This window comes from Rhodnius prolixus, unplaced genomic scaffold (genome assembly GCF_049639745.1).
Source record: "Rhodnius prolixus isolate KJV_2025 unplaced genomic scaffold, Rpr scaffold_1, whole genome shotgun sequence".
NCBI classification, from domain to species: Eukaryota; Metazoa; Arthropoda; class Insecta; order Hemiptera; family Reduviidae; genus Rhodnius; species Rhodnius prolixus.
In genome coordinates, this window is record NW_027411581.1 from 26,971,126 (window position 1) to 26,998,274 (window position 27,149).

Here is a 27,149-nt window from a genome sequence, read left to right on the forward strand (position 1 = left end):
ATATTTGAAATAAAATAAATATTTTATTACAGTTTACAAATGTTTATAATTCAAGATGAAGTCCAAAGGTAGTAATTCCAAATCTTCAATTTTTCTAGAGCCAAGAAAAATCTTCATGGATTCCCTAGAACATTCTCTAAATGTGCATGTGACAAAGTCTGAAGTAGTAATTCTAATCTAAAATAGTTCTACTTCTTCTAATTGAGGACCTCTATAACATATGAGTAGTCTGCGTAAAACTCTACTGCTCAGCGCTACAAAGAAGGTATTTCGCTTGGGAAGGAGTTATCTAGAGGTGAGCGTGGAAAACCCGTGTTCAAATCCTTCATGCCCTTAAACTTTTTTCTTTATCGGGGCGTTCTACAGCTGAAATTTTATCTAATAAATATTTAACTTCTTCCTTCTGAGGAAGAATTTTTTTTAAAAATTTATTTTGCAATTTACAATCTGTATAAATATATACAATAAGTAAATAGGAAAACAAGATGAACTGGTGCGGGAAGAGCAGGAGGAGAGAAGCTACCCAACGATAGCACTCTCTACAGGAGAGAGGAGAATATGAGTAGGAGAGAGGAGAGATAGGAGAATAATTACGTTTAGTTCTTAGACAGTAAGGAAGTCGCGGGGCCACTGGCGATTCAGTCGTCGAAGAGTATTGTTAGGGATGTCAGAGGAGGCGAGAGACTGTACAAGAGGATTTGAGCAAGTAGAGAGAGCAGTATGGAATTTTCGATATTTAGTCTTGGCGAGTTGGTCTATGAAGGGAATGTTGAGGTCGGTGTGAAGGGTGAGGTTAGTCACGTAGAAAGGAGCGTCAGCTATCTGTCGGAGCAGTTTTGATTGAAATGTTTGAACCGTCCGTAGGTTGGTTGGTTTGGCTGAACCCCACAGCTCTAGTCCGTAAGTCCACATAGGTTTGAGGATGGTATTGTATAGTAATCGTTTGAGTTCTAAGGGTAATTTGGAGCGTCGTCCAAGTAGTCTGTAAAGCAGTTTCGCACGTTTCGTCATTGCTTGTCTTTTAAGTCTAGTGTGTGTGTTCCACGTGAGTCTTATGTCTATGTAGAGCCCAAGGTAGCACACTAGATCAATACAAGGAAGAGGATTGCTGTTGAAGAGGACAGGTGGACAGGAACTCCGCCGGAGAGTAAACGTGGTATGCTAGCATTTCTGTGGGTTCATTTTAATCATCCACTTCTTTGCCCAGGATTCTATTTTATGTAAGTGTGTATGTAACTTGTATGAAGCTGATGTAGGATGTGTACTTGTGGCTAAGCCCTTATATCCTTAAGCAGTTTAATAGTTCCCGTCACCTTTTTCCAATTAAGACCCGGCAACTCCTAGTTTCCTCTCTTATATTCCCCCATTTCGACTATGGTTGTTTAGTGTATGGCGGTCTATCTGGTGATATTGAAGCTAAGCTTAAGCGCCTCATGAACTGCTTCATAAGATTTATTTTCAGCATTTCCAGAGACTCTCGCATTTCGCACTGCTACGATGAGTTGAAGTGGCTTTTTCCTGTCTATCGCCGCCAATATTTTTTGGCTTCTTTCCTTTTTCAAGTCATCCAGTCTCAAAGGCCTTCCTATATTTTTCAACTCCTTAAGTTTAAATCCTCCATCCATTCCCGTAACACTAGATCTCGCTCATCTGATCTTTATATTCCCTCTCACCGTACCTCATCCTTTGACAAGTCCTTCCTCATACGTGCTACCTCTCTATGGAACTCCTTGCCTTCATCTGTCCGCCATGCTCCTACCCTATCCATCTTTAAATCCCGTCTATTCAGTTATCTCCTTTCTATTCAGCTTCCTCCGAAATTCTAATTGTTTTAATTCATTTCCTTAATTTCTGCTGTTTTATTATTTTATTTTTACTTTCATTTTCACTTTTGTAAATATTTATTTATTTATTTAATTTCTCTATAATCACAGGCCAAACTATTAAGGCCTCTATTTGTACCTGTATTTATTCTTAGGGGACAATTGTCCCAGAATAATAAATTTCTTTTCTATTCTATTCTAATATGGCTGTGTCATCTGCATATGTACAGAGTAGTGTAGAGGGTTCTGAGGAAGAATAATAATTTTTTTAAACCTCCTGTTATCTTTAACTAAGGAAAGGACACAGGAGATTTGGAGTTATCTTTTCCTACGCCTTTGGTAGTGTTGTGCTTAATGCCTTTGTTAGTAGCTGTTACTTTTTTCTATTCGATCTCTCTTTTCTATTCGACGTAACTTATTTGTCAAACTGAAATGTTTTTTAAAGGTATAGATGATAGCCAAGTCTGGTTGTAATATGAAACAAAAATTTTGTAACAGTAATATATTTCCATTCCCTTAATTATAATATAATTAATTATATCGATTATGCAATTCGATATTTTCGGCATTGTTGACAACAATGGATTGAACAATCGCTTTACTTTAAAACTCAAACAAATTATTATTTTATCTTTTAATTATTTATTTAAGACGTTTCAACATCTGAGGTTACTGGCGCGCAGCTTTTTTCAGTTTGCGGCTGAATAATAGCCTCAAATACATGAGGCTAACTCCTCACCCATTCTATGTAAAGCGTCGAGACCCCCAAGAAGCACATCTACATAAAATTCCGAATCGAATGACACCTCATACATGAAAATCGGTTCGCACGTTTAGGCGCTACGTAGTTTACAAAGAAGTTAACAACAAGAAGACCAGTTTTTTAAAATGCTGTTTTTGCCCATTTTTGGAATCGTTTTCCTCGAAAACTAATTAATCTATGCTATTACGAAAAAATTACTGCTATAAACGAGGATTTGCCCTGTATTTTAAAGAAAATTTGGGAATTTTAACTTCTATAGAAAAAGAGAAAAAAATGGTCAAAGTTGGGTGTTTTTCAACGGTACGCTTTTTCGTGCAATTTTTGACAATCAACTCTTATACAACTGTCCTACCGGACAGTTTTAATTTCTTCATAATACTTCTAACGCGCAAAAGTAAGTTGCAAATAAAAATAAAATAAAATGAAAAAGAAAGAGGCAATTTTTTCGAAAGGAAAAATTTAATATTCAATAAAAAATTTTGTGACAAAATTTAAGTTTTGAATTTTATTTAAGATACATTTGAAGTTCAACTTTTTATGTTCAAGAACATTTACATTGTACTCTCAATCTGTAGACTTCTTTTTAAATGAGTAACTTACAAACTTTAACCTTCTTGAAGTTTGACTTCTAAAGATTAGAAACAATTAACAGACTCACTTCTCCAGGGAGTCTGGAATCCCAGCGGCATAAAGCCATTGTTTTCTTTTATAGACTGTTTCACCGCCTGAATAATCTCTAAAACGAACCAACTTTTCCATTCTACCTTTAAGAATTCTTAACTTTACAAAATTAAATTATATTTTATTTATCAATTAAAGTGCTTCACTTTTGCAGTATTTACTGAAGCAGTCAGTAGCATCAAAAATAGTTTAAAAAATTATCTAAATTCTTATTATTTATAAAATAGTGTTGTGATTTGTTGTGTAACTGAAAAGACTTTTTTTTCTCAATTTAACGCGCGTCAACATTTACATATACGAGGTGTGTTCAAAAAGTAACGGGAATTTTCGTTTTTTGAAAAAAATATTTATTTATTCATCTACATTAATATTGTCGCCTTCAAAGTAGTCCCCTTCGCATACAATACACTTGTGCCAGCGCTTTTTCCAATCCTCGAAACACTTCTGAAACTCGATCTTTGTGATAGCTTTCAGCTCTTTCAGCGATTCGCTTTTAATGTCATCTATGCTTGTAAAACGACGGCCTTTTAATGTTCTCTTTATGTTTGGAAATAGAAAAAAGTCACATGGAGCCATGTCTGGCGAATATGGAGGCTGGGGCATCGTTAAAGTTTTGTTTTTGGCCAAAAATTCACGAACAAGCAATGAAGTGTGAGCAGGTGCATTATCGTGGTGCAAAATCCATGAATTGTTTTGCCACAAATCCGGGCGTTTTTTTCGGATTGCTTCACGCAAACGGCGTTGAACTTGTAGGTAGTACTCCTTATTGATTGTTTGACCTTGTGGCAAGAATTCATGATGCACTATGCCATTAAAATCGAAGAACACAGTGAGCATAACCTTCACATTCGACCGCACTTGTCGAGCCTTTTTCGGTCTTGGCGATCCAGAATGCCTCCACTGGGACGATTGAGCCTTAGTTTCGACATCATATCCGTAAACCCATGTTTCGTCACCTGTTATAACACGTTTCAGTAGATCCGCATCGTTGTCGACTTCATTGAGTGACTCTTGAGCAACTTCCATTCTCCGCTGTTTTTGTTCGAAATTCAACAATTTTGGAACAAATTTTGCTGCCACGCGTTTCATACCCAAAACATCCGAAAAAATTTCATGGCATGAGCCAATTGATATGGCAACATCATCAGCGACTTCTCTGATTGTGATTCGGCGATCGTTCATAACCATTTCTTTCACTTTTTTCACGTTTTCATCGGTTGTTGATGTGCTTGGACGTCCAGGTCGTTCGTCATCTTCAACGTTTTCGCGGCCATCTTGGAAACGCTTATACCACTCGTAAATCCTTGTTTTACTCATAGCAGACTCACCATATGCCTTTATTAACATTTCACACACTTTATTTCATTTTTTACGCAAAATTTAATACAAATTCTTTGATCCATTTTTTTTAACAAACAAAAATCGCCAAGCTCGAAAAAAACGTCTAACCTTAACGGCTGCCACTTAAGAAGTAAACAATGAATATTACTGAAAATTTTATCGTACTTCAGGGGCATGTGTACCAACATAATAAAAAAAAAAAATTTACAATCAGACTCTCCAAACCCGCGAAATTTAAAAATTCCCGTTACTTTTTGAACACACCTCGTATGTCATTAGACCGATCTTTATTCTGTGTACCACCAGCCTCCGGACAGTTTTCTCTCTATCTCTGTTCTTCCCCAATAAGGCCAGCATACGTATTAGAACCCGAGATCTCTGCTGGAGAATCCAGCACGCTCATCAATGAGCTACTTGAGCTACTCTCTAACTAGAGTTGTGAGTAGAGTAATATCGATTGCATTAAATCGGTTTGTGAATAAAGACTGTGAGTCTAAAACAAATTGCATAAAATAAATATCTTGCAATTAAGTTTCATTTCCAGAATATTGTAAGGAAGAGAACTTGCTTTAGATGAAAGTTGTATAACTATAAAGAGAGAGAGTGAGCAATAGAAGGGAGAATCATTTCAAATTATAGAAGCAGCGAAGTGAACAAAGTACGGAAATGTAGAATAGAAATGCGACTAAGGTTGGCCATTAAAAGAGCGCCTACAACTCTACATCAGTGAAATCTTCTTATTGCTCTTCAAATATTTATTTTGCATTACGCAGACAGTCTCCTTTATGCACTAATATTTGCTCGCAATATTACTTAACTTATAAATCTAGTTCTATTGCAAAAAGAACTACAAGCACGTTTAATGTTATTTTAATATTAACTTGCGAAAGTATGTTAGGATTAAAATAGAAGAAATGTTCCCAAGAGAATCCGTATTAAAAAGCAGAAAAATTAAAGTTTACTTTAAAGACAAATATATGTTAAACGCTGTTGAGATTAATGAACTGTTGACTTAATTTTGAACAAATATACCCTGCACGGATTGAAGTAATCTTTTTTGTTAAGTTGATTTAAGTTTTACTGAAAAGTTTTAATACTAGAATACAAGTCTTTCTTTCTCTTATCATCGTTTAAGATTTCGTTTTCTATTTTTAATAAAAAAATCTATCAAAATTTATTTCTCTGAGAAAGTCAATGAGTCTGGACATTACACCTAAATCGCACGATAGAGCTGCACACTCCTACGGAACTGTCTTTAAATGCGTCTTATCTTGAAAACTATTTCAAATATAGTTATGTAAGTAAATGTGTACAACGAGATTAAGAAGTTGAGACGAATTTCGAAATTAATCTCAGAAAACTGAAAGAACTATTCGATGCAGGGGCACTTCCAGTTGGCTTTTTTTGTTCTAAGGCTTATTTTTGGATCCTATGATAGCTTCAATCCGGAACACAAAGTTGAACCTTCTCCAGTAGTTATACTGGTCATACATAGACAAAAACTGGACGGAGGGCTAAATTATCGATCTACTTCAACAAATATTTTAAGCAAAAAACGTTTCAGTTAGAATTAACAACTAATATAGCGATGCGCCTAAACTAAATAAATAAGACCGGCATATACACTATGTACACTGGCATGTTTTTTCGGACTTAGAAAACCTCAGAAACGGATAAAAAAATAGTCAAAACTATCTGCCAATTACTCAAAATCGGATCGATATTAAACCGCGCCTGAAAAACAGGCATTTCTTTGTTTTTTTATTAATTTGCTGAAGAAGTCTTTGAAACTTACATCAATAAATAAATAAATAATCTAAAGAAAACAAATAAAATAAAGTAGGACACACTAAAATTATAAGAGGGTTTTTGTTATAAAAAATATATAGACATTGTTTTCAACATTATTAAGAATTTAATTTATTTATAAGATACACTTCCGCAACTAGTACTTGGTAATAATTTTAACTCAGACACATACAATAAAAGTATAAAGAAATTGTTATTAAACATCATACTTATTGGAGGTGACAGTATTTGAGATAATATGTGAGTGCGGTAAGATGAGAGTGATGTATGCAAGTGCTATGATTGATAGGGCAGGTGGAGGTGCAAGTCTGGATTGCTCTGGAACGAAATTCAGTGGCAGAGTCGGCGATGGCTTGGAGAGGACAAATTACACAAGTGACAGTTTCCAGCAAACCCTGTGCTAATGTAAGCTAGCTCGACGCCCACCAACCTGCTGCCTCTACACTCGGCTGGTAATATATAGCCAGTAGGAGTATTGTAGAGGTTTCGCAGGCAGTCTGGCAAGAACAGCTAGACAGTCATAGCACCTGTATTACGTTATGACTACGTTGGTGTGAACACGCGCCTCATTCTCCTACCAGATTGTTGCACTTCCCCTCCTGTATCCTCCGTCCACTCCACCCTAATTATATCTTGAATCATGCCTAGCTCCGTTCTACGAGAGAATTTTCCTATGAATCGAGTCTGACCACAATAACTCCTTCTGTTCCCATCTCTGTCAATTAAACTGAATCTCTGCCAACTTTACGGTTATTTCAGTTATTAATTATAATTATAAAAACCTTGCCACAGACCACCTCAGTCTTTCTCAATGTTCTAGCATAGATTCTTTATCCAAAGAAGATTGTTGGGATGGCAAGGTTAGCTTCTCGTAAGGTGAGAGAACCGAACAAAGTCTAAATCAAACGCTTGGGAAACAAAATTTAAGTGATACAGGCTGTTGAACTTGGTTTATTGGAAGTCTGGAATACGAAGTAACAAAGATAGTGATGGTTCCCAACAATTTTATCTGTCAGTGCCCTTTAAATACACATAATTACATAATGCATCTTGAATCTGGTATCTACAAGTCCACGTTGTTTAAAATGAATTGAGTTCAATTAGCATTAAGAAAATTAAGAATAAATGAATCGATTACCGAAAAAAATCTGATCGAAATAGATGAGAATGCAGATAAGAATCAATCACAATTTTCTTCCTGGTTGTAACAAAAATGATATAAAAAGAACAGGCCAAAATATTAAGAAGAGATAAATGACAAATTGTTGCTTGATAATTGTTAGATTATTCAACTCAAATTATAGCCCACATATAAGCAGATAAGCAATCTATGCTTCTATGGAAAATAATCTGGAATTTAATGCCACTAAATTAAAGCATAAGGTTATAGATCAGTTGAGATCGTTGAATAACCTATTGCTGCTAGATAGTTTATAAAATGGAGTTGTTTGAACTAGGTACTTCGCAGCAGTATTAACTTTGTAATCTACATGCTCCTGATGATTTGTAGCATCTCTTGCTGCTGCAGAGATGATTATAGAAGGAGGAACTTGAGTAAATATTATTATTCTTTAGAATTGGACCTACTTATTATGGAACTCATTTAAAATTCAAAAATCTCCTCTGTTTCGTGTCAGCTGCTTTTCAGATGAGAAAATACATGGTCTCTTTCTAATCTTAATATCACTTCATTAATTTACTATTTGCTGATCAGTTTTCTTTTTATTGCTATTTATTTATTTAATTTTTTTCTTATACAACGATATGAAATAAATAATTAGTTTAATTATATTATGATTAAATATATTTTAATCATAAAGTAGGTAATATATGGATTATTTATTTTTATTTTATTTTGTGTGAATCGTATTTATGTAAGTAGAAGAATACATCTTCTTTGATAAGAGTATTTCACCCAAGAAAAAGTAAAGAATCTAGCTTCCTTACTTCAAAGTTTTAATAAGCATTAGTTGTAATCAAATTCACTTTAAAAAACCGCTTTTATGACCGAAGCGAGGGATAGTTCCAGTTTTCCAGAATTGCTCATTAAATAAATATTGGGTTATCCGGAAAATAATGCACGAGTTTATGTTTTCTTTAAAGTACCCCTCCAAATAGTAAACTGTTTATGTTTGTTGGAATTTTGACTGTTAAAATTTAAACACTTATTAATTCTCTTTCAAACAAAAATCTTGTTCACCTCTGTAACATTTTGCTACTTGGAAATAATTCAGTCTTTACTAAGATGTCAAAGCGTGATTTTCGCATAATTTTGTTTTTACGAGTTCAAACTCCGCCGGAACGGGGCCCAAACGGCCAGAGATATCAACGATATCTGGGGCGAAGGCAATATAAGTGAGTGCACTGTTCAACGGTGATTCCAGAGATTTTGAGAGGGAAACTTGAGCCTTGAAGACAAAGAAGGCCGTGGAAGAAGTTCTCCCTTGATGACGATGTTCTCCGAGCTTTGTTGGAAGAAAATTCCTGAACAACTGTTCGAGAACTGGCACGTAAACTCGAAGTCAGCAAATCAACCGTCCATGACCATCTCTTCCATCATCGGGAAGGTGAAAAAGCTTGAAAGTTGGGTTCCTCACACATTAAACGATCGCCAAAAAGATCAGCGGTATGAAATTTGTGCTGCACTTCTTTGCCGAAACAACAGCGATCCTTTTCTGCCCAGAATTGTGATTTGCGATGAAAAGTGGATCCTCTACGACAACAGCAGACGCTCTGGACATTTTCCTAAGCCCCCAAATCATCAAAAAAAGGTGATGGTTACCGTTTGGTGGGCTTCATTCTGTCTTATTCATTACAGCTTCTTGAATCCTGGCGAAACCATCAATGCTGAATCGTATTGTAACCAAATTGACGTAATGCATCAGAAATTGGAAATAATGAAGCCACTTTTAGTCAAACGAATAGGGCCCATTCTGTTGCATGACAACGCTCGGCCACATATCTCACGTTTGACTTCCCGAAAATTGTTGGAGCTTGACTATGAGACTCTGCCCTCCTCACCGGACCTTTCGCCTACTGATTACCGTTTTTTTAGACACATGGACCGCTATTTACAAAATAAAAAAATTATTGACCAAAGAACATTAGAAAATGCGTTTTCTGAATTTATAAATTCTAAGGATTCCAAATTCTATACAGAGGGTATGGAAAAGTTACCCACACGTTGGCAGAAATGTATAGAAAGTAATGGAGACTATTTTGATTAATAAAAACAGTTATAAATCATTAATTTTTATTTTTTGCTTTTAAAACCATAATCCTGCATTATTTTCCAGACAACCCAATAATTATGAAAATACTTTAAACAAAAGCTGATTTTCTTTAATCTCAAAATAAATTTAGTGTTTCACACTTCAGGTTGAATGAGGTTGGGCAAACACCGAATGTCAGCGTCGTATTTATTTCTCATTAGCATTGTGTAGTTGGTGTAATTCAGTCAATCCACTGAAACGGTTCTTAGGGAGTACCCCCTCTACTTCCGCCTGCCTCTATCGACCCGTGGTGAAACAGGAAAGGCATTCCCATTAGCGGTAAAAAGAGGAGTTTCCCCGTCTTCACTCTTTCTTGTATTTTTTGCTTTCAAGCTTTTCTTACTCTCTAAATGAAAACTTGTGACTTTTCTCTTCTTTCCACATTGAAGAGAATAATCACCCACTATAAGTTTTAGTTACTCTTCGAAGAGAAAAAATTCATAACCATGAAACTGTCCTTGCGTTGCCTTATAGTTGCCGTGGTTCCAAGAAGAGCATCACTGGGTATTCAGAGCAAGTTCTGCTATATTCGTCCACTAACTACACTTGCAGCTCGAGCATGGCAAAACCTTGAGAGTGCAGCCTGAACTCTTAATTGCACAAATCTCATCCAAATAAACAGCAGGCACATTCTTCTAAAAATCCACCAGAGAAAAATCAAACTCTACCATCAACTCCTAAAAAGTAACCTTCCAAAATGAATAAATTATTATCAAAACAGTTCTTGACAATTTTATTTTATTTATTTTTGGGAATCACGTAAAAATGAACTAACACAAGAGCAATATACCTTAAGTCGTCTTCCTAAATTTACTAATTTTCTAGGTCGCGTATAAGACGACACGCATTCAGTCGATCGTCTGAATAGATTTCTAAGGCCTAAGAGCAGAAATTAGGTCCCAAAATGGCTTCCACGAAGCAGCTATATCCCTGAACCCATTTTACTGGAATTTCTGGAAGACAGATTTTTCGTCAGTAACTCCTGGAATTCCAGAATGAAATATAGAACATTAGTCTAACACCAAATTTTTAATCAAATCCATGGTTTAATCAACTAATTCATTGCTAATTGAATCTTATCTAAGGGAAACATCAGGGCGGCTAGTTATTTAGCCACGATCACGGAGGAAATTCAAGCAAAATGTCAATGTGTCGCCAACATTATTAACATTATTAAGACTTCCACGAAAACTTCAAAAAGTGGACGTATAATGAATTTACCTAAAGTACCAAAAACGACCGAAATATAAGGATACTTTCACCCCCCTGATTGACGTGCTGTCCAAGTAATGTACTGTTCTCCCTATAACAACAATATCGCCGAAAAGCCAAAACAGGAATAAAATATTGTTTATTCTTATTAGAACATTCACTATTGTATTTGTGACAACCACTTAAGATTTGTAAAAATAAGACAATAAACATTTATATTAAAAATAAGGTATTCCACTCATAGTGGTTAAAGCATGAATAAAAAAGTACGGAAATATGAATATTTTTGGAGTAGTAATTTCCAGTAACAGGATCAGCTTCAAGAAGAAAGCTATTTGAACTAAACACTTGGTGTTAGCATTATGTTCGATATTTTATTCTGGCCTTCTACGAGCTAATTTTGGAAAAAACCCATTAGACATACATTTCTGTACGTAGAAACGCTCCTAAATTTCATTTGATGAGTTCTGTAACGTTGAATCTGCCCTTTGATGATAACCAATTTTAGGCATTTTTCAACCTATTTTTTATTAATTTAATTAAGATGCGTCAACATCTGTCATTGGCATCCGGAGCTTTGTTCAGGACACTGTAGGCCTACGGACAAAGTTCTTTTATTACAAACCATCAGGTCCATCATCAGACTAGACAGTGAGATGTAAGGAGCTCTAGGGACAAACAAAAATCTAAGGCCAGTAGCTGGATTCGAATCCAGGTTCTCTGCGAGGGAATCCAGCAGTGTCGTCTCCTGTTTTCCACTAGAACTCCTTGATGTTGGTGGGCTGTTATTGTTCTCTACACGTCATTCATTTCCTTCAAAATCTCTACAAATTTCTTTTTCTATTTGTTGTACAGATAATAGTTCAGTTTTATTAATTTAATGTAAAACAGTCAATCTAGTTGAATTTTCCAACAGTTAATGGCAGGCCATTAACCAGGGTATTACTAAGGTATGTTCGCTTGTTGTGGTTTTATTAAACTTAGGTATAAGAAGAAGAATTGTAAGTTGCGTTTCATTGGTTTGCGATAGGAAGGAGAAATAAAATCTAGTTGTACTGGCGGGAATGTTCAGAGCAGAAGGCCAGCACACAGTTGGGTAGATACTGCTAGCGGTCTTGTTTAACTCTGGCAAAACTGTTATTTCTTCAAGAAGACAATAATGATGCGGTGGTGATAAGGAAGAATTTCTGCTAACTCTTGAGTTGAATTGTAAGTCACCCGGTGGGTTGGAGAGTGACTCACAAAGAGGCGTTCTACATTTTCTAGCCTACTCTCAACTTATCTGACCACTCTTCAAAACAGATTGATCAACGTTACGAGCTCATTAAATATAATTTTTCTGAAATTTATTATATGAAACATATATTATTTCATTTCGTAATATTACAATAAATGTCGAATAAATTCTCTGCAATCAAATAGGAAAGCAGAGCGGTTAACATTATACTCACTTAGCGTTTTTATTCTTCTTTTTTTTATTATAATTTTATTTTTTCTTTTGGTTTTGTCTAAGATGACCAATTAGCAATGTCTTTGTCAATTCCTTGTTAGGCGGAAGGAGGGGCGCAGTTGGACTGTTTAAGGAAACTTTTTATTTAAAGTAACAAGACCAACGTTTAATTAGTAATTGTGGCGTAGATAGATGCCCTAGTTAAATGCACAAAGATAGGGAAATTACGTTAACGAACTCATTTTCAATTAAAAAAAAAATTAATTACATAAAAAATAAATAACAAAAAGAAACTAATTGATAATTATTATTCTCTGTGAGGATAGACTAAGCACTAGGTTATGCTAAACCCCTCTAGGTTCTTATAGTTGCTCCCCCTTCCCCTCCAAACAGCCAATTAGTCGCTTCTTAGACAAAAACCAGCTCAGTCCCAGCTCACAGCTCTCAGAACAAATCTGACAATTTTAGTGGGATACTAAGCTAGTTCAAGATCAAGCGGAGCTCTTGAACCAAATCTGCTCACAAACCCAACTTTGCGTCAGGACATGGGTTTTTGGTTTATTCCTACATCTCACAAACAACAAAACAAAAGAGTAGTGATGTCTAGAGACATCTGCTCGAACCCTTACGATCAGATACACCTTCTAACAGAGTGGCTAATAGGTTTTGTTGTTTCTCATTCTATCTGTGACCGCCATGTGTAAAACCTGATTAATTACTTTAGGTCAAAGTAAAAATTTCGGATGGTTCTATGAAGGATAGAAGGGAACGGTTGGTAACTATTGCTTCTACTGGAATATCGTATCTTATCGGGTGGATAGACTCGGCTGAAACCATCAGGCTGGAGGGAGTTTCTTATACCAAGAGTGTTTACGCGCTCTTTATTGGTCCTGAATGTGTTGTTGGTTTAATATTCAAATTTGTCTTTTAATTTTGTCCTTTATTGGTATTTATTGGGGTTGTTGCTGGAAAAATGTAGATGGTTCTTCTTCCCATGGAGTGCCACTCTTCCCTGTCCTCGGCTTTTAGGCGCCATCTTCTAACACTCACCTTTCGCAGATCTCTTTCTACGTCATCTAACCATCTTATCCTGGGACGACCTCTGCGCCCCTCCCCCCACGGGTATCCATATAGTACTTTTTTAGGAACTCGGTGATGGGGCATCCGTGGCAACATGGCCGAGCCACCTCAGCCTTTCCTTTTTTGATACAAGAAACTATGTCGGGTTCTCCGTATGGTCTCTTGAGTTCTTCGTTCTTTCGGAGCCTCCATTCACCGTCAATGTACACCGGGCCGTAGATTTTCCGCAACACTTTTCACTCCCAAATCCTCAGCATATTCTCACATTCTTGTGTCATTGCCCAAGTCTCGCTACCGTACATCACTACCGGGCCTTATTATTGTTTTATAAATAATAATTTTCGCCGGATGTGGCAAATTCTTAAACCGCAAAACTTTTTGTAACGCATCCAAACACCTGTTTCCTGCAGTTACTCTTCCTTTTATTTCAGCGGTTATGTCAGAATTTGCTGTTAGTACGGAGCCAAGGTATTAGAATTTGACGCATGTGGAGAAGGTATAATTGAGTATCTGAACTTACTCTTCTCATTGACTCTGGAGCCTTGAGGTGCGCATGAGCTTTGTCTTCTCTTTGTTTATCTCCAGGCCTCGTTTTTTTGCCGCTAGTTCAAACTCTTCAAATGCTCCTTCTAATGCTGCCCTTGACCTAGCAACAATTAACACATCATCCGCATATGCCAAGTGTTGGGTCAACCTGTTGTATATGGTGCCCTCCTGGTTCGTCCTTATGGCTCTTGTGGCCATTTCCAGGCATATGTTGAATATCAAGGGAGAAAGCCGGTCGCCTTGTCTCAATCCTCTTTCAATGGGGAAGCTCTCAGACAGCGAGTTCTGTACTTTGACCTGACCACATGTATCTCCCCAGGTTAAACTCACCAACCGGACCAATTTTCTTGATATTCCTAACCTTCTAAGGTCCGCTAGCGCTACTCGGCGATTGATGCTATCGTAGGCCTGTTTGAAGTCTTCGAACAAATGCTGCAGATCGACATTATATTCACAGGTCTTTTCAAATATTTGCCTACAAGTGAAGATGTGATCTGTCGTGGCCTTTCTCGGTCTAAACCGCACTGATACTAACCAAGAATGGTTTCCGCCTTTGTGATTAATCTTCTATAAATTGCTATCGATAGGATTTAGTATGCCACCGAGAGCAAAGCAATGCTTCGATAATTCTCGCAGTTGAGTGTATCGCCTTTTTTATACACAGGGCACAAAATTGCCCTGCTCCATTCCTTTGGCATGCTTTCACTTATCCAAACATTGCAGATCAATTTATAAATGTAGATGGTTAGGTTGGCCAAATTAAGCGTCTCTCCTTCTTTTATTGGAATAGAACCCATAAAATTGTACGACCTTTCTGAACTTTAAAATCATATGTTCTAAGATTGGTGAAATGTCGTAAATCTAAAACGCTGGATTGGGGACCAGACAATGCTATTAGCAAAACGACTGTATCTGTCTAGGTCAGGGGTCGGCAACCCGCGGCTCGCGAGCCGCATCGGCTCTTTTATCCAAATTGTGTGGCTCTTCAGCCTGTCCAAAATAAATTGTATACTCCAATTTTATTGAAACAAATGAAAATTTCATTTATTAAAGTAAAGATATTTTTTCAAAAAGAATTTTAAATGTGATAGGTTAGAAATTGAATAGAATTATATTAAAATACAGTACGTAATATATAGGAATGCCGCCATTTTCATTCAAATACAGGTTTAGTTATTATTTATTTGTATATTTACTTTATGTATATGTGAAAATAAATATATAAAACATTTAAACGTTACTGAATATCATAAAATAATAATTTGTGAATACAAATGATCTTCAGAGTTGTTCACACTACCATCCTTGCGGCTTTTGGTAAGATTTATTAAAATTATTTAAGGAGAAATGGCTCTCGACTTAAAATAGGTTGCCGACCCCTGGTCTAGGTCATCACTCAGATTAAACCTTACTGGAGCATTGTAGTTCATGGTGTTATCTCTACACAATGGAACTCGTAGCGGACCCATTTTCTAGTGTTTGTGAGGTAGATTAGAGAATACCTACTAATCTCATGACGGTTAGTGTGAGCAGATTGGGTTCTCGATGTTCGGTACTAAACAGGTGGAACAGTTCAGGTTGTAACCTATATTTTTCTGAATATATATTTCCTGTAATGTAAATGAACTTACTGATTAAATTCTATTCTGTAATTTTACAAAAGTAGATTAATTCTATCTTAACCACAAATAAACCAATTAAAAAAAATAAATAAGGAAGTTAAAGTATCAACAAATTTAATAACCACCCACCGGAGATAGTTCAAACAGAATATTTGTTGATAAAAACAAAATTTCTTTACTTTAACCAGTTTTCCTTAAACTGTGTAATTGCAAACTAAAACTCAAATTTTTTTTAATTACAATTTTAGTTGTTCTCTTTGTCCAAGCAATGTTTAAATTTATAGTAAGTATTAATTATTTTAAATTTAAATTCTTGTATTAGTACTGACACAAAACATTACATTGTGTTTACTTTCACAAATTTAAATTTAGAAAGCTCACTTGTTTACTTTCTGCGATTACTAGTAAAAGGAAATGACGTTATATTGTTAATTTTTTAATATCTTGATATTTCTTTGGAAATAAGTGTTTGAGGCTATCTTCAGCTCAAATGTTATGATGTTTGTGATGGTGTTGTTTAAGAATACACTCTACTCACAAATGGGAATTCGCAACGAAGTTCTAGCTTTAAGTTTCGATTAGGAGCCGATAGTAACTTGAAAGATGAAAATCTCTTAATCAAGTTGTACCAATTAGCTTTTTTTTACTTGTTGACACTTTCTTGAATACTAAACGCTACAGATTCTTTTAAGACTTAGTAACATACATTCATGGAACAAGTGTAGTCTATAAGTCTAATGCTTACATGTTGCTAGCAAGATTAAATTAAGCGCATTTTTACGTAGCTATATTTCTTCAAAGTACCGTCTAATTATTTTGAATACTAACACTTAGTAATATATCTTATCTAAACGAAATAAATAAATACTTTGAGGATTGCTGTAAGAGAAATTCGAGAAATGAAATCCCGTGGTTTATCAATTTTGAGTTTTCTAATCTGAATTCAAAGGTTTCCTTTTGTCAGTGTAATAGCTCGATTTCACCAATCCCTAGAATCCCACCCTAATCCTCAGGTCCGCCATCTCCAATTCAGATAACCTTCCCTGGTTAAAACGCAATTCCCTTATCGGGTGACGAAAGCAATTAGCTCATAAATTAGGGAGTGTTACCAATGGGTAGCTTCTCTCTCTGTGTGATCAAGTGCATGTTCATGTGTGCATATTCACTATTATTTATGACATTTCATAATATGCTGGGTAAAATATTCATATTTATACATATATGCATACACATATTTCTGAAATTTTTAAGGAAGTTACAAAAAAGTTTTCCCATTGAACTCGACCGTAAGGTAGATTATTATGACTATCACTTTCTCTCAGTGATATTTAGGAACGTTTTCACAGGGAATACTGATGGTAGGGAGATTGTAAAGAATCTGTGAGATTCGGTTCCTTGAACAGAATAAGTTTGAAATCTTAAAATCGTAAATGTATCGCTTTTGTTAAATAGTAGATTTTAATTGTTGAATTGCTATACTTTTGCAGTAAAATAAGAAATTTATTATCATATCAAAGCAAAAGAATAAAGTTCTTTAAAATAGTAGGCAAAATATTTTTCTTTTATATTTGAATTATTGTAATTTGCAGTTAATGAAAATAAGAAATCACCTTTACTCAAACAATTGACTCACAAACTCGGTTAATTTTTGTTTATAGTATTCTTAAAGAACAACAAATTACTGAACCAAATAACTTATACAAAAACAATAAATACAATACTTTCAGGTACTATTTCTGTTGGCATCTATATGCAGCAATGAATCTACGAGTACATCTAATAAACATAAGTCGCAGCACGATGAAGCAAATCTAGACGGTTTTCTCATGCTGGGCGATTTATTCTTGCCTGAAAGCGGTAATACTTACCGCAATGTGAAAATATCTTACGGAGACGAAGATTCCTCTCATTCGTATGAGATGAGCCAATAGAAAGCAGGTAATAATTCTTGTCATAAATAAGAAATCTTCAAGTTATTAATCTTTTATCAATTATAAGTTTAATTGATTTGGATAGATGTAAGATTTTTTCATTAAAACTTTTTTTATATTACAAAATAAAATAATGACTCATAATAAATTATTAACTGGAAGGTACGAATTAAAGTATTGTTATAAAATGCATATTATTAGTGATGTTAGTTTAAAAAGGGAAACATATCTATTTTGATCTTCATAATCAAATATTTCAAAATCTTCAACTTTTTGCTCTTCTAATTCGGTATCGCCATCTGAGTAGTTAACTTTCTTCTCACCAACCTCTGAACAATCAGAGCCCGATATCTGATTACAAGCCCACAAATAAATATTTAGTCAATTTTCATCATAAATAAGTTCGTGCCAAAATTTAAACACTTTTCATGAAACTTTACCTTTCATGAATTTAGACCCATAAAATAAGTCATGGAAAATAAGTTAGGAAAAAAATGAACATGACTGAAAGCAGTTTACAAACTATAACTTCTCTGATTAAAAAAGGACGATTTCCCTATTTACATATCTAATAAATATAGAAATTAATAAAGAGAAAAGATAGCAATAGCAGGTAAAACATTTGGATAAACTTTCGGCTAAGAAAACCAGGAAATTTGAAGGTTTCGGAAGAATACCAGAATAGAGAGAGTTAAATAAGTTCCAAAGTTTCGAGTTGATATAAAAATTCTGCAATCGGAAGAACCACTCACTGAAATTTTCTGGATTTCCCACTTGATTAAGGCTTTTAGAGTTACTGAAAACGTCTCATACGATTGAGCCCAAATTTAGAATGTGCTTCTAATACTTAGCGCTAGAACTTATTTGAATTACTTTTCTAGGAAACAGGTTTTAAAGGATTCTGATCAGGGAAGAATTAGACATGTTACATGTTTTCAAAATCCAGATTTTGATAAAGTGTTGTAAGTAGTAGAAATTTGTTAAAAGAGAACTGTAGTACAAGACAGTTGTAGGAGTATTTTCAATAAGTTTTTTTTTCGAATTCGTCTGATAATAACTTTACCAAAAGAATAATTCTTTTAAATTGATAGGCAACTTTACAAAATTAAAATTGAATTATGAGTTTCAATGGCTATAGAAATGTTTTCAAGCCATTCATTTAAACATTTGCTTGAATAAACCATTTTTAATATTAATTATATTTTAAAATTCAACTCTATAGTTGAATCTATTTAACTAAATACTTGTTTTGAATCATTGTCTTTTTGTTTTCTGTTTGAAAGGTCTACATAAAAGGACAGAATATGGTGAAGAATAAAATAAAATCGTATCCGTGGTATTTAATAATTTTGTACAATTACAATTAACAATGTATACAGGGTGACCAAAATAATATGCTCCACCCACTTTTTTATTAACGGCGGGAAATTTCGAAAAAATAAAAAACACGTATTTAATCATTTTTAGTCTAGTTTATTTTCAGTGATTGACCCATTTTTTTGAACCTTTGTATCTCGAGATACAGCATTCAACTTTGTTTTATCAAATGGAACGTTAAATTTTTTGTTGCATATTTTTGTAGTATTTGAGCTCCTAAAAACAACAAAAAAATTTTTTTTGAAATCGGTTAGGTTTTTCAAAAGTTATAGTAATTTAAAATATGAAAAACAAATTTCAGTTTTTTGTTAAAATTACGTTATTTTTTTTAAAGAATCTGTTCAAACTGGGCACAATCAACGGATAGGCAAGCCAAAACTCTAGACTCCCACGCTTTGCTTGTAGCAGCACTTGTGGTGGCGAAGTCAAGATCTAGGGAGGATAGAGTTATTCGACGTTCAGGTTGTTTTTTCTACTAATCGGCCCATACTTCTTCAGAGAGAACTTAACTGGTGAAAGGTGTCCAACTTTTTTTTAAGAGACATTTTGCCAGTTCTGCTTGAAGATGCGAGAGTTGTTCGAGGTTACCTGGACAGAAATTTCCATGAAAAGTGCTTAGGGACTCATTGTCCCATCCAATGGCCACCTCGATCTCCGGACTTAACCCAAATGGACTATTTTTCATGGGTATACCTAGAAAAATAAAGTGTAAAGTATCCTTAATCCCGTGGCTTCAGTCGATGATCTGAAACGTCGAATAACTCTAGCCTGCCTAGATCTTGACTTTGCCACCGGAAGTGCTGCTACAAGCAAAGCGTGGGAGTCCAGAGTTTTGGCTTGCCTATCCGTTAATTGTGCCCAGTTTGAACAGATTCTTTAAAAAAAAATAACATAATTTAGACAATAAACTGAAATTTGTTTTTCATATTTTAAATTACCATAACTTTTGAAAAACCTAACCGATTTCAAAAAATTTTTTTTGTTGTTTTTAGGAGCTCAAATACTACAAAAATGTGCAACAAAAAATATTACGTTCCGTTTGAAAAACAAAAGTTGGATACTGTATCTCGAGATACAAGGGTTTAAAAAAATGGGCCAATCACTGAAAATAAACTAGACTAAAAATGATTAAATACGTGTTTTTTATTTTTTCGGAATTTCCCGCCGTTAAAAAAAAAGTGGGTGGAGCATTTAACTCTGGTCACCCTGTACAATAAAATAAGTTCTTTGTTTTTTATTAATATATTACATTTGAAATCCTACTTTCACATTCCTATTGTCCATCTGTGTTTTATGTCTCCAAGTATGTATCCATTTTTACAAAAGCGATCTACTTTAAAATACCCATTGATTAAATATGTATGCAAAGACATGTATGTATTCCGTATGTAATAAAAAATCGTTAAGAAGGTTTATTCTTTGTGCAAACTGTAGACTTTGATAAAATAAACCAAATAAAATATAGATACTAGTAGTAGGAATAAAGATTTTATTGATGTTTACTTATGTTCTTTTATGAAAGTTTTCATTTATTTAGATGGTTAACAAACGGAATGATGTATGTACTATTTTGTGATGAATACATTATTCAATTTAAGATGAATTTTTGGCTGAATATAATTTATTTTCACTCTATGTAATCTTAATATATACGTAATTAATTTATACTGCACGATTTACTAGATTAAGTCATTGTAAGAGATTTTAGTGATTGTTGACCAAAGTGGCACTTAATTACATGAATTAAATACATTAAATATTTATCTACCTGTACCATATGTAATGGTAGGGGTACTTCTGTGTGGAAACAATAAATTAAATGATATTTGTTAAAATTCTGTCCAAATACTAATAAATTTGCAAATTATTAATCAATATTTGGCGATTTTTGTGAAAACTGCATTGGCGATTTATTTCCCCACTGACGAGATTATCTATCTTGTCATCCTCCATTATTAGAAATGCATAACTGGAATTATGACTTCTGACTCTGGGTCCGCAAGAATGTGGTTACATAAACCGAGTTCATTTGTCAAAAAAAAAAAAATGTCAATATTGTACCTTACTAAAAGTATTCGTAATCAGTTGGAGGACTAAGCATACGCTACTCCAAAAAGGTCCAAAGAGTAGACTGAGAGACAACAAAAAAATCATCTTCTTATCAGCAATGTCTGAACCAAAACAGTCATAAACCGTACCCAAGTCAACAGCCGGATCTCTAATTTCTTCCCTCTCTTAGCTGAGACACTCCATAGGACATGGAACCAAAAATAGAAGAATATTCTTGGTAGAAGAAACGTTTGCCAGACTTTGGAACATTCCAGTTTCAATTCCCAAATTAAGCCACATGAATTTACTATTTAACGGAGTCTGCCAACACGATATGGTACATATCTTTTAAAATGCGCAGTATCCGCTCAAGCCAATAGCTATAAAGAATACCACAGTTAGAAGACAGTTGTCCACCTACCAAGACAGGCCAAGAGTATCGCTAACTTAAAAAATTAACCACTGCTCACAATCTTTCTATCTTTTCTGGAACTACCCAGGTGTAAAATAGGTAGTAAAAGGCGGGATTCTAACATCTGACTAATCTGTCGCATTCCAACCTTCCCTTGAAGTGAACCCTACGCTGTAAGAATGAACAATATCAAATGGCTTGGTCACTTTTTCAGTAGATAAAATCATAATGGAAAACTTAAAAATAATCGCGCGATAGAAGATAGAAAGACTATATCGCTTTCCTTGCCAGAAACCAGTATGTTTGATTCTGTAACAGGCTTTCAACGCTAGGTATTACATCTCCACAACTAGAGCTAGAATTCTCAACATTGGGTCCATGGCATCGTCGGTGTGGCTTTAAGCACTCTAGTGACCGCAGACAAGCTAAGATTGAATGACAAGCAACTGTCACGCATTAACATAGCGCCTGAGCTGCTCTACAGATATAGCTTCCAGGTTTCTGATACCAGGCACAGAATATCTGGGAATTCGCCCATGCATATTTTGCTAGCAATTCGACGAAAATTGTGTTAGACTCTGGTTGCCAGTTTAACAGAGTCCAGAGCAAAGGCAAGTATTAGAGCACAAAGTCCACACTGAAGGAATTTGCCTGTAGCGTAAACCGTCCCTCACAACTCGGTTACAAGCACATGCCATTGGCAGGTAAAAGATTGGTTTATGGGAGAATAGTGATGCGATATTAGGTGAATGGAGGCGGCTGAGACTCACCAAGGAGACCGAAGGAAGGAAGCAATAACCCCACTCTGTCGTCACAGTCGGCTACAAGTGTAGACTTGAAGTCTGTTAAGGGCGTTGGAGCACTAAGACTCCAAAGAGCTCGAATGCTTAAACCTACAGCATTTGCCAGAAGAGGACACATGGATATGCTCAGCAGTGAATCTGATCAATCAGAATCTTAGAGAAGTTCCTCCCGGTCCATCCAACTAAGAACAAATATGAAGAGTAATAACACCTTAATCCAAATTCTAAGTTTGGTTGGAATGAATTTTATCATCTCACATAAAAATTATAGCAAGGAGAAATGTAAAGAAACAGTTAATTATTTTAAACTTTTTAATACATAAAACCTACAATTTGGGTTCTTACAAGGTGCCCATTTACATAAATTTCTTTATATAAACTGCAACTTATCCACCCCTTAAAGTAGTTAATGAATTTCGCAATAAAGATTAGCGCTAGGTATGCCAGATTAAACATTGTAGTTCTATGATTTTCAAGTGGTTTTTTTGGTGAAGTTTTATTATACATGAACAATAAAGTGAAAATCGATTTAGTGAATCGCCAGATATTAATTAAAGAACATAGTTCTATTTTATTAACTGAGTGTTATGGGATAGAAAAGTTAGCCATGTCCCGTAAGCTGCAGACCAGGCAAACATTATTGTTTCAGCACTTCCTTTAACGCTACTCATTACACAGACAAAAATGCAGAAACTTGTTAAATTTACTACATATTTTTCGGAACAAAAATTGCTAAAAATGTATACATAAAGAAATGAACTAATAAAGCTAATGTATAATGTACTGAGGGCAAAATGTAATTATTCCAAAGAAGTAATGAAATTGAAGATGGATGCTAACATACAACCAATCAGTGAGTGTATCATTAAATCAATTGAAACAAGAGCAATTCAATTCAGAGATGTTTCTCTTTCAAAGTTCTAAACAGTTCAGGCTGAAACACCGAATATTGCTTTGATTGACAGGAATTGTATTAGATCTGCATTAAATAATGTTCTTCCACCCAAAAGGTGGAATCCTAATAATACAGAATTTGGAGTGCAGACTCGCAAGAATTTCTCTTACGGCAATTCCGTAAGTTCATACTTTACTTTTTTTTATAAACAAAGAATTTTAAAAAAATATTTAATTCAAAGCCTCCTCTAAATGCCCTAATATTTAATTCAAAGCCTCCTCTAAATGTCCTAATATTTAATTCAAGGCCTCCTCCAAATACCCTAATATTTAATTCAAAGCCTCCTCTAAATGCCCTAATATTTAATTCAAAGCCTCCTCTAAATACCCTAATATTTAATTCAAAGCCTCCTCTAAATACCCTAATATTTAATTCAAAGCCTCCTCTAAATGCCCTAATATTTAATTCAAAGCCTCCTCTAAATGCCCTAATATTTAATTCAAAGCCTCCTCTAAATGCCCTGATATTTAATTCAAAGCCTCCTCTAAATGCCCTAATATTTAATTCAAAGCCTCCTCTAAATGCCCTAATATTTAATTCAAAGCCTCCTCTAAATGCCCTAATATTTAATTCAAAGCCTCCTCTAAATGCCCTAATATTTAATTCAAAGCCTCCTCTAAATGCCCTGATATTTAATTCAAAGCCTCCTCTAAATGCCCTAATATTTAATTCAAAGCCTCCTCTAAATGCCCTAATATTTAATTCAAAGCCCTAATTTTTGGAGAAAAGTCATACAAGACAATTTAAAAAAAGTACCAACTTAAAGAAAAATCTAATAAAATGCAGTTATGACTGCAGTGCTGGATAATATTAACCCAAAGTAAGGAGTACCTCTCATAATGGACGCGTGTCCAAAAGCGGACCGAGGATGCTGTGACGGATAAAATCAAAGAATAATCTTGTTTGAAATGGTACTTTTAGTTAAATGAATTCCCTTCTTTTTTGGTGGTCAGAGGAATTTCCTTTTAACTCTGAATTTGAATCACTCATTTTATTTTCTTGTGAGACCCAAAACCGTACATTACACTGAAATGTACTTTGCTCCCTGACCCTGCAATTCCAGGCAAGCCTACCCCCGCTATCTTTCAGAGGAGCTCGTAATTGTTTTTTTTTTTTTCATGGACAAAAATATTCCAAGTGGTATATGACGTTTATAGAAAATCGTTTCATACATGTTTGATAAAATTTTGGCATTTTAATCGCTAAGTTACAGTCAGTGTTTAACTTCCCGCAATTATTCATTTTTCTGATATTTTGTAACCATTTTTTCAGTTTTAGGAATGTTTCTTTTTAGATTCTAATTAACAAAGACTAATAAGTTTTAAAGTAGCAACAATCGCACTCTAAGGAGGTCCCCACCGGCAACGAGATATTGGTACGGCGCTTCGACAGCCGAGCGCTTTAGAATCGAGGTGCTGTTAGGTGGTACTGGGTTCGATTCCCGGTCTAGGCCTTGGATTTTATTTAATGGTTAATATGAGAACCTAGTAGTAAAGTATGTTTGCGAATCGCCTCCGACCATGACACCTGATTAGTAGCCGGCCTGATAAAATAGGCATTACTTTACTTGTTTACTTAAAAAAAGAAAATCAAAAGAAAATCACAAAGAAAAAAATTCCTGATAAACTAATGTATTCATTTAAGCACCAGCGCTAATAACTAGTTCAGGTACAAACATGCTCATTTCAGAAATGATGTCACCTAAATAAACGAGGTCATTAAAAATGCAAAAATAATAGAACTACATTTCTAATTACTAAATAAACTTAAATACCACTTTACCATAATAATATGGTTGGAAATATTTTATATATTTATCTCCTCCATCAAAACGTTTTGCCTAATTAGGTGACTGATACTTGACATAACAGGCTCTTTGATAGCGATACTTTTTTCACTTAATTATCCCTTCTCATGGCATTTCTCTCTCTTCTTTCTCCTGTTCCACATTCACTCATTTTTTTAAATTTAACTGTGGTTAGAATTTCTATTTTAATTATTATACCTCAATGTAGTAGGTTCCATGGTGTCTACACTAAACGTAAGTAAATCTCATTAATTACAAAAAAAAAAAAAATTAACGAGGTCAAAATTTAACATCCTTATTGAATTTTTTATAATAACATTTTATATTAATATTTTCTATTTAATTTAGGTCACTTCCATTAAGTATATCATTGTGCTGTAGTAATTGATTTGAACCACTTGTAAATTTTATTCTCCACTTTTTCATTTATTTAAACTAAACTAAATTTGAACAATTTTAATGGAAACTAAACACAGCTTTCTCTTACCATAATCTCTAACGAAATTAATTTTTCGAGAAACTTGAATTTTTTGCCTAAAAAGAAAATAAATAATGAAAAACGTTTTAAATGAATATAGTATTTATGCAGTACCACTGTTTGAAGAAAGTTGTTGGATCATTTTTTAAAGAAAATCTCTAAAACGGTTCACTTCCAATAGGCCGAATTTAATCAAATCTACAATTTCACTTAAACGCTTAATTCGTGTAATAAACATTTTATAAGTGGTGCAACAAGGATAAAACTGAAATCGAACTTGATGTGGAAGTTGAAATCACTCAAAAGTGCCCTTAAATATACAGGGTGACCAAAGTTATATGCTCCACCCACTTTTTTTTAAACGGCGGGAAATTTCGAAAAAATAAAAAACACGTATTTAATCATTTTTAGTCTAGTTTATTTTCAATGATTGACCCATTTTTTTAAACCCTTGTATCTCGAGATACAGCATCCAACTTTTGTTTTTCAAATGGAACGTTATATTTTTTGTTGCATATTTTTGTAGTATTTGAGCTCCTGAAAACAACAAAAAAAATTTTTTTGAAATCGGTTAGGTTTTTCAAAAGTTATGGTAATTTAAAATATGAAAAAAACAAATTCAGTTTACTGTCAAAATTACGTTATTTTTTTTAAAGAATCTATTCAAACTGGGCACAACCAACGGATAGGCAAGCCAAAACTCTAGACTCCCACGTTTTGCTTTTAGCAGCACTTGTGGTGGCGAAGTCAAGATCTTGGCAGGCTAAAGTTATTCGACGTTCAGGTTGTATTTTCTACAAACGTTTGGTGTGGAGTTTTAGGAAATCAACTAATCGGCCCATACTTCTACAGAGAGAACTTAACTGGTGAAAGGTATCCAACTTTTTTTTAAGAGACATTTTGCCAGTTCTGCTGAAGATGTTCATCTACAACGTCGGCTTGATATGCATTTTCAACAAGATGGTTGCCCATCTAACTCTAGCTTACCTAGATGTTGACTTCGCCACCATAAGTGCTGCTACAAGCAAAGCGTGGGAGTCCAGAGTTTTGGCTTGCCTATCCGTTGGTTGTGCCCAGTTTGAATAGATTCTTTAAAAAAAATAACGTAATTTTGACAGTAAACTGAAATTTGTTTTCCATATTTTAAGTTACTATAACTTTTGAAAAACCTAACCGATTTCAAAAATAAAATTTTTGTTGTTTTTAGAAGCTCAAATACTACAAAAATATGCAACAAAAAATATAACGTTTCATTTGAAAAACAAAAGTTGGATGCTGTATCTCGAGATACAAGGGTTTTAAAAAATGGGTCAATCGCTGAAAATAAACTAGACTAAAAATGATTAAATACGTGTTTTTTATTTTTTCGAAATTTCCCGCCGTTTAAAAAAAAAGTGGGTGGAGCATATAACTCTGGTCACCCTGTATATTAATTGGTCAGAAAGTGTTTTTAACAAAAGTGGGCGATCTACGAGTATAATTAGAATGCCGACCAGGGATCATGGGTTCGAATCCAGCTGCTGGCCCTTAGAGTTTCTCTTTCTAGGAGCTTCTTACAGCACACTGTCCAGTAATAGACAGTGTTGTTTGTAACGAGAGAACACTGTTCCAGAGGCTAGCAATGCACGGAAAAAAGCTCCGGGCGCCAATAACCTCAGATATTGATGCGCCTTAAATTAAAAAAGATAAAAGTAAAGTATGTGCTTCCACCCTCGTATTTGATATAAAACTAGTAGTT

General features: G+C 34.6%; 1 protein-coding gene across 3 annotated transcripts in view; it reads left to right on the plus strand.

Moving 5' to 3' along the window:
• Positions 1 to 27,149, plus strand: part of LOC141458226 (cilia-and flagella-associated protein 96-like) — a 90,800-nt gene that overhangs the window by 57,006 nt on the left and 6,645 nt on the right. For 2 of the 3 annotated variants that reach the window (XR_012460817.1, XR_012460818.1), the window contains exon 6: positions 17,327 to 17,537. Coding sequence is in view for 1 of the 3 variants with exons in the window: in XM_074135965.1 (XP_073992066.1) it covers positions 17,327 to 17,530 (204 nt within the window). In the remaining 2 variants the exon portion in view is untranslated. Of the gene's footprint in view, positions 1 to 17,326; positions 17,538 to 18,813; positions 18,986 to 27,149 lie in introns of those variants that run through there. The other variant, XM_074135965.1, reaches the window with a different exon arrangement.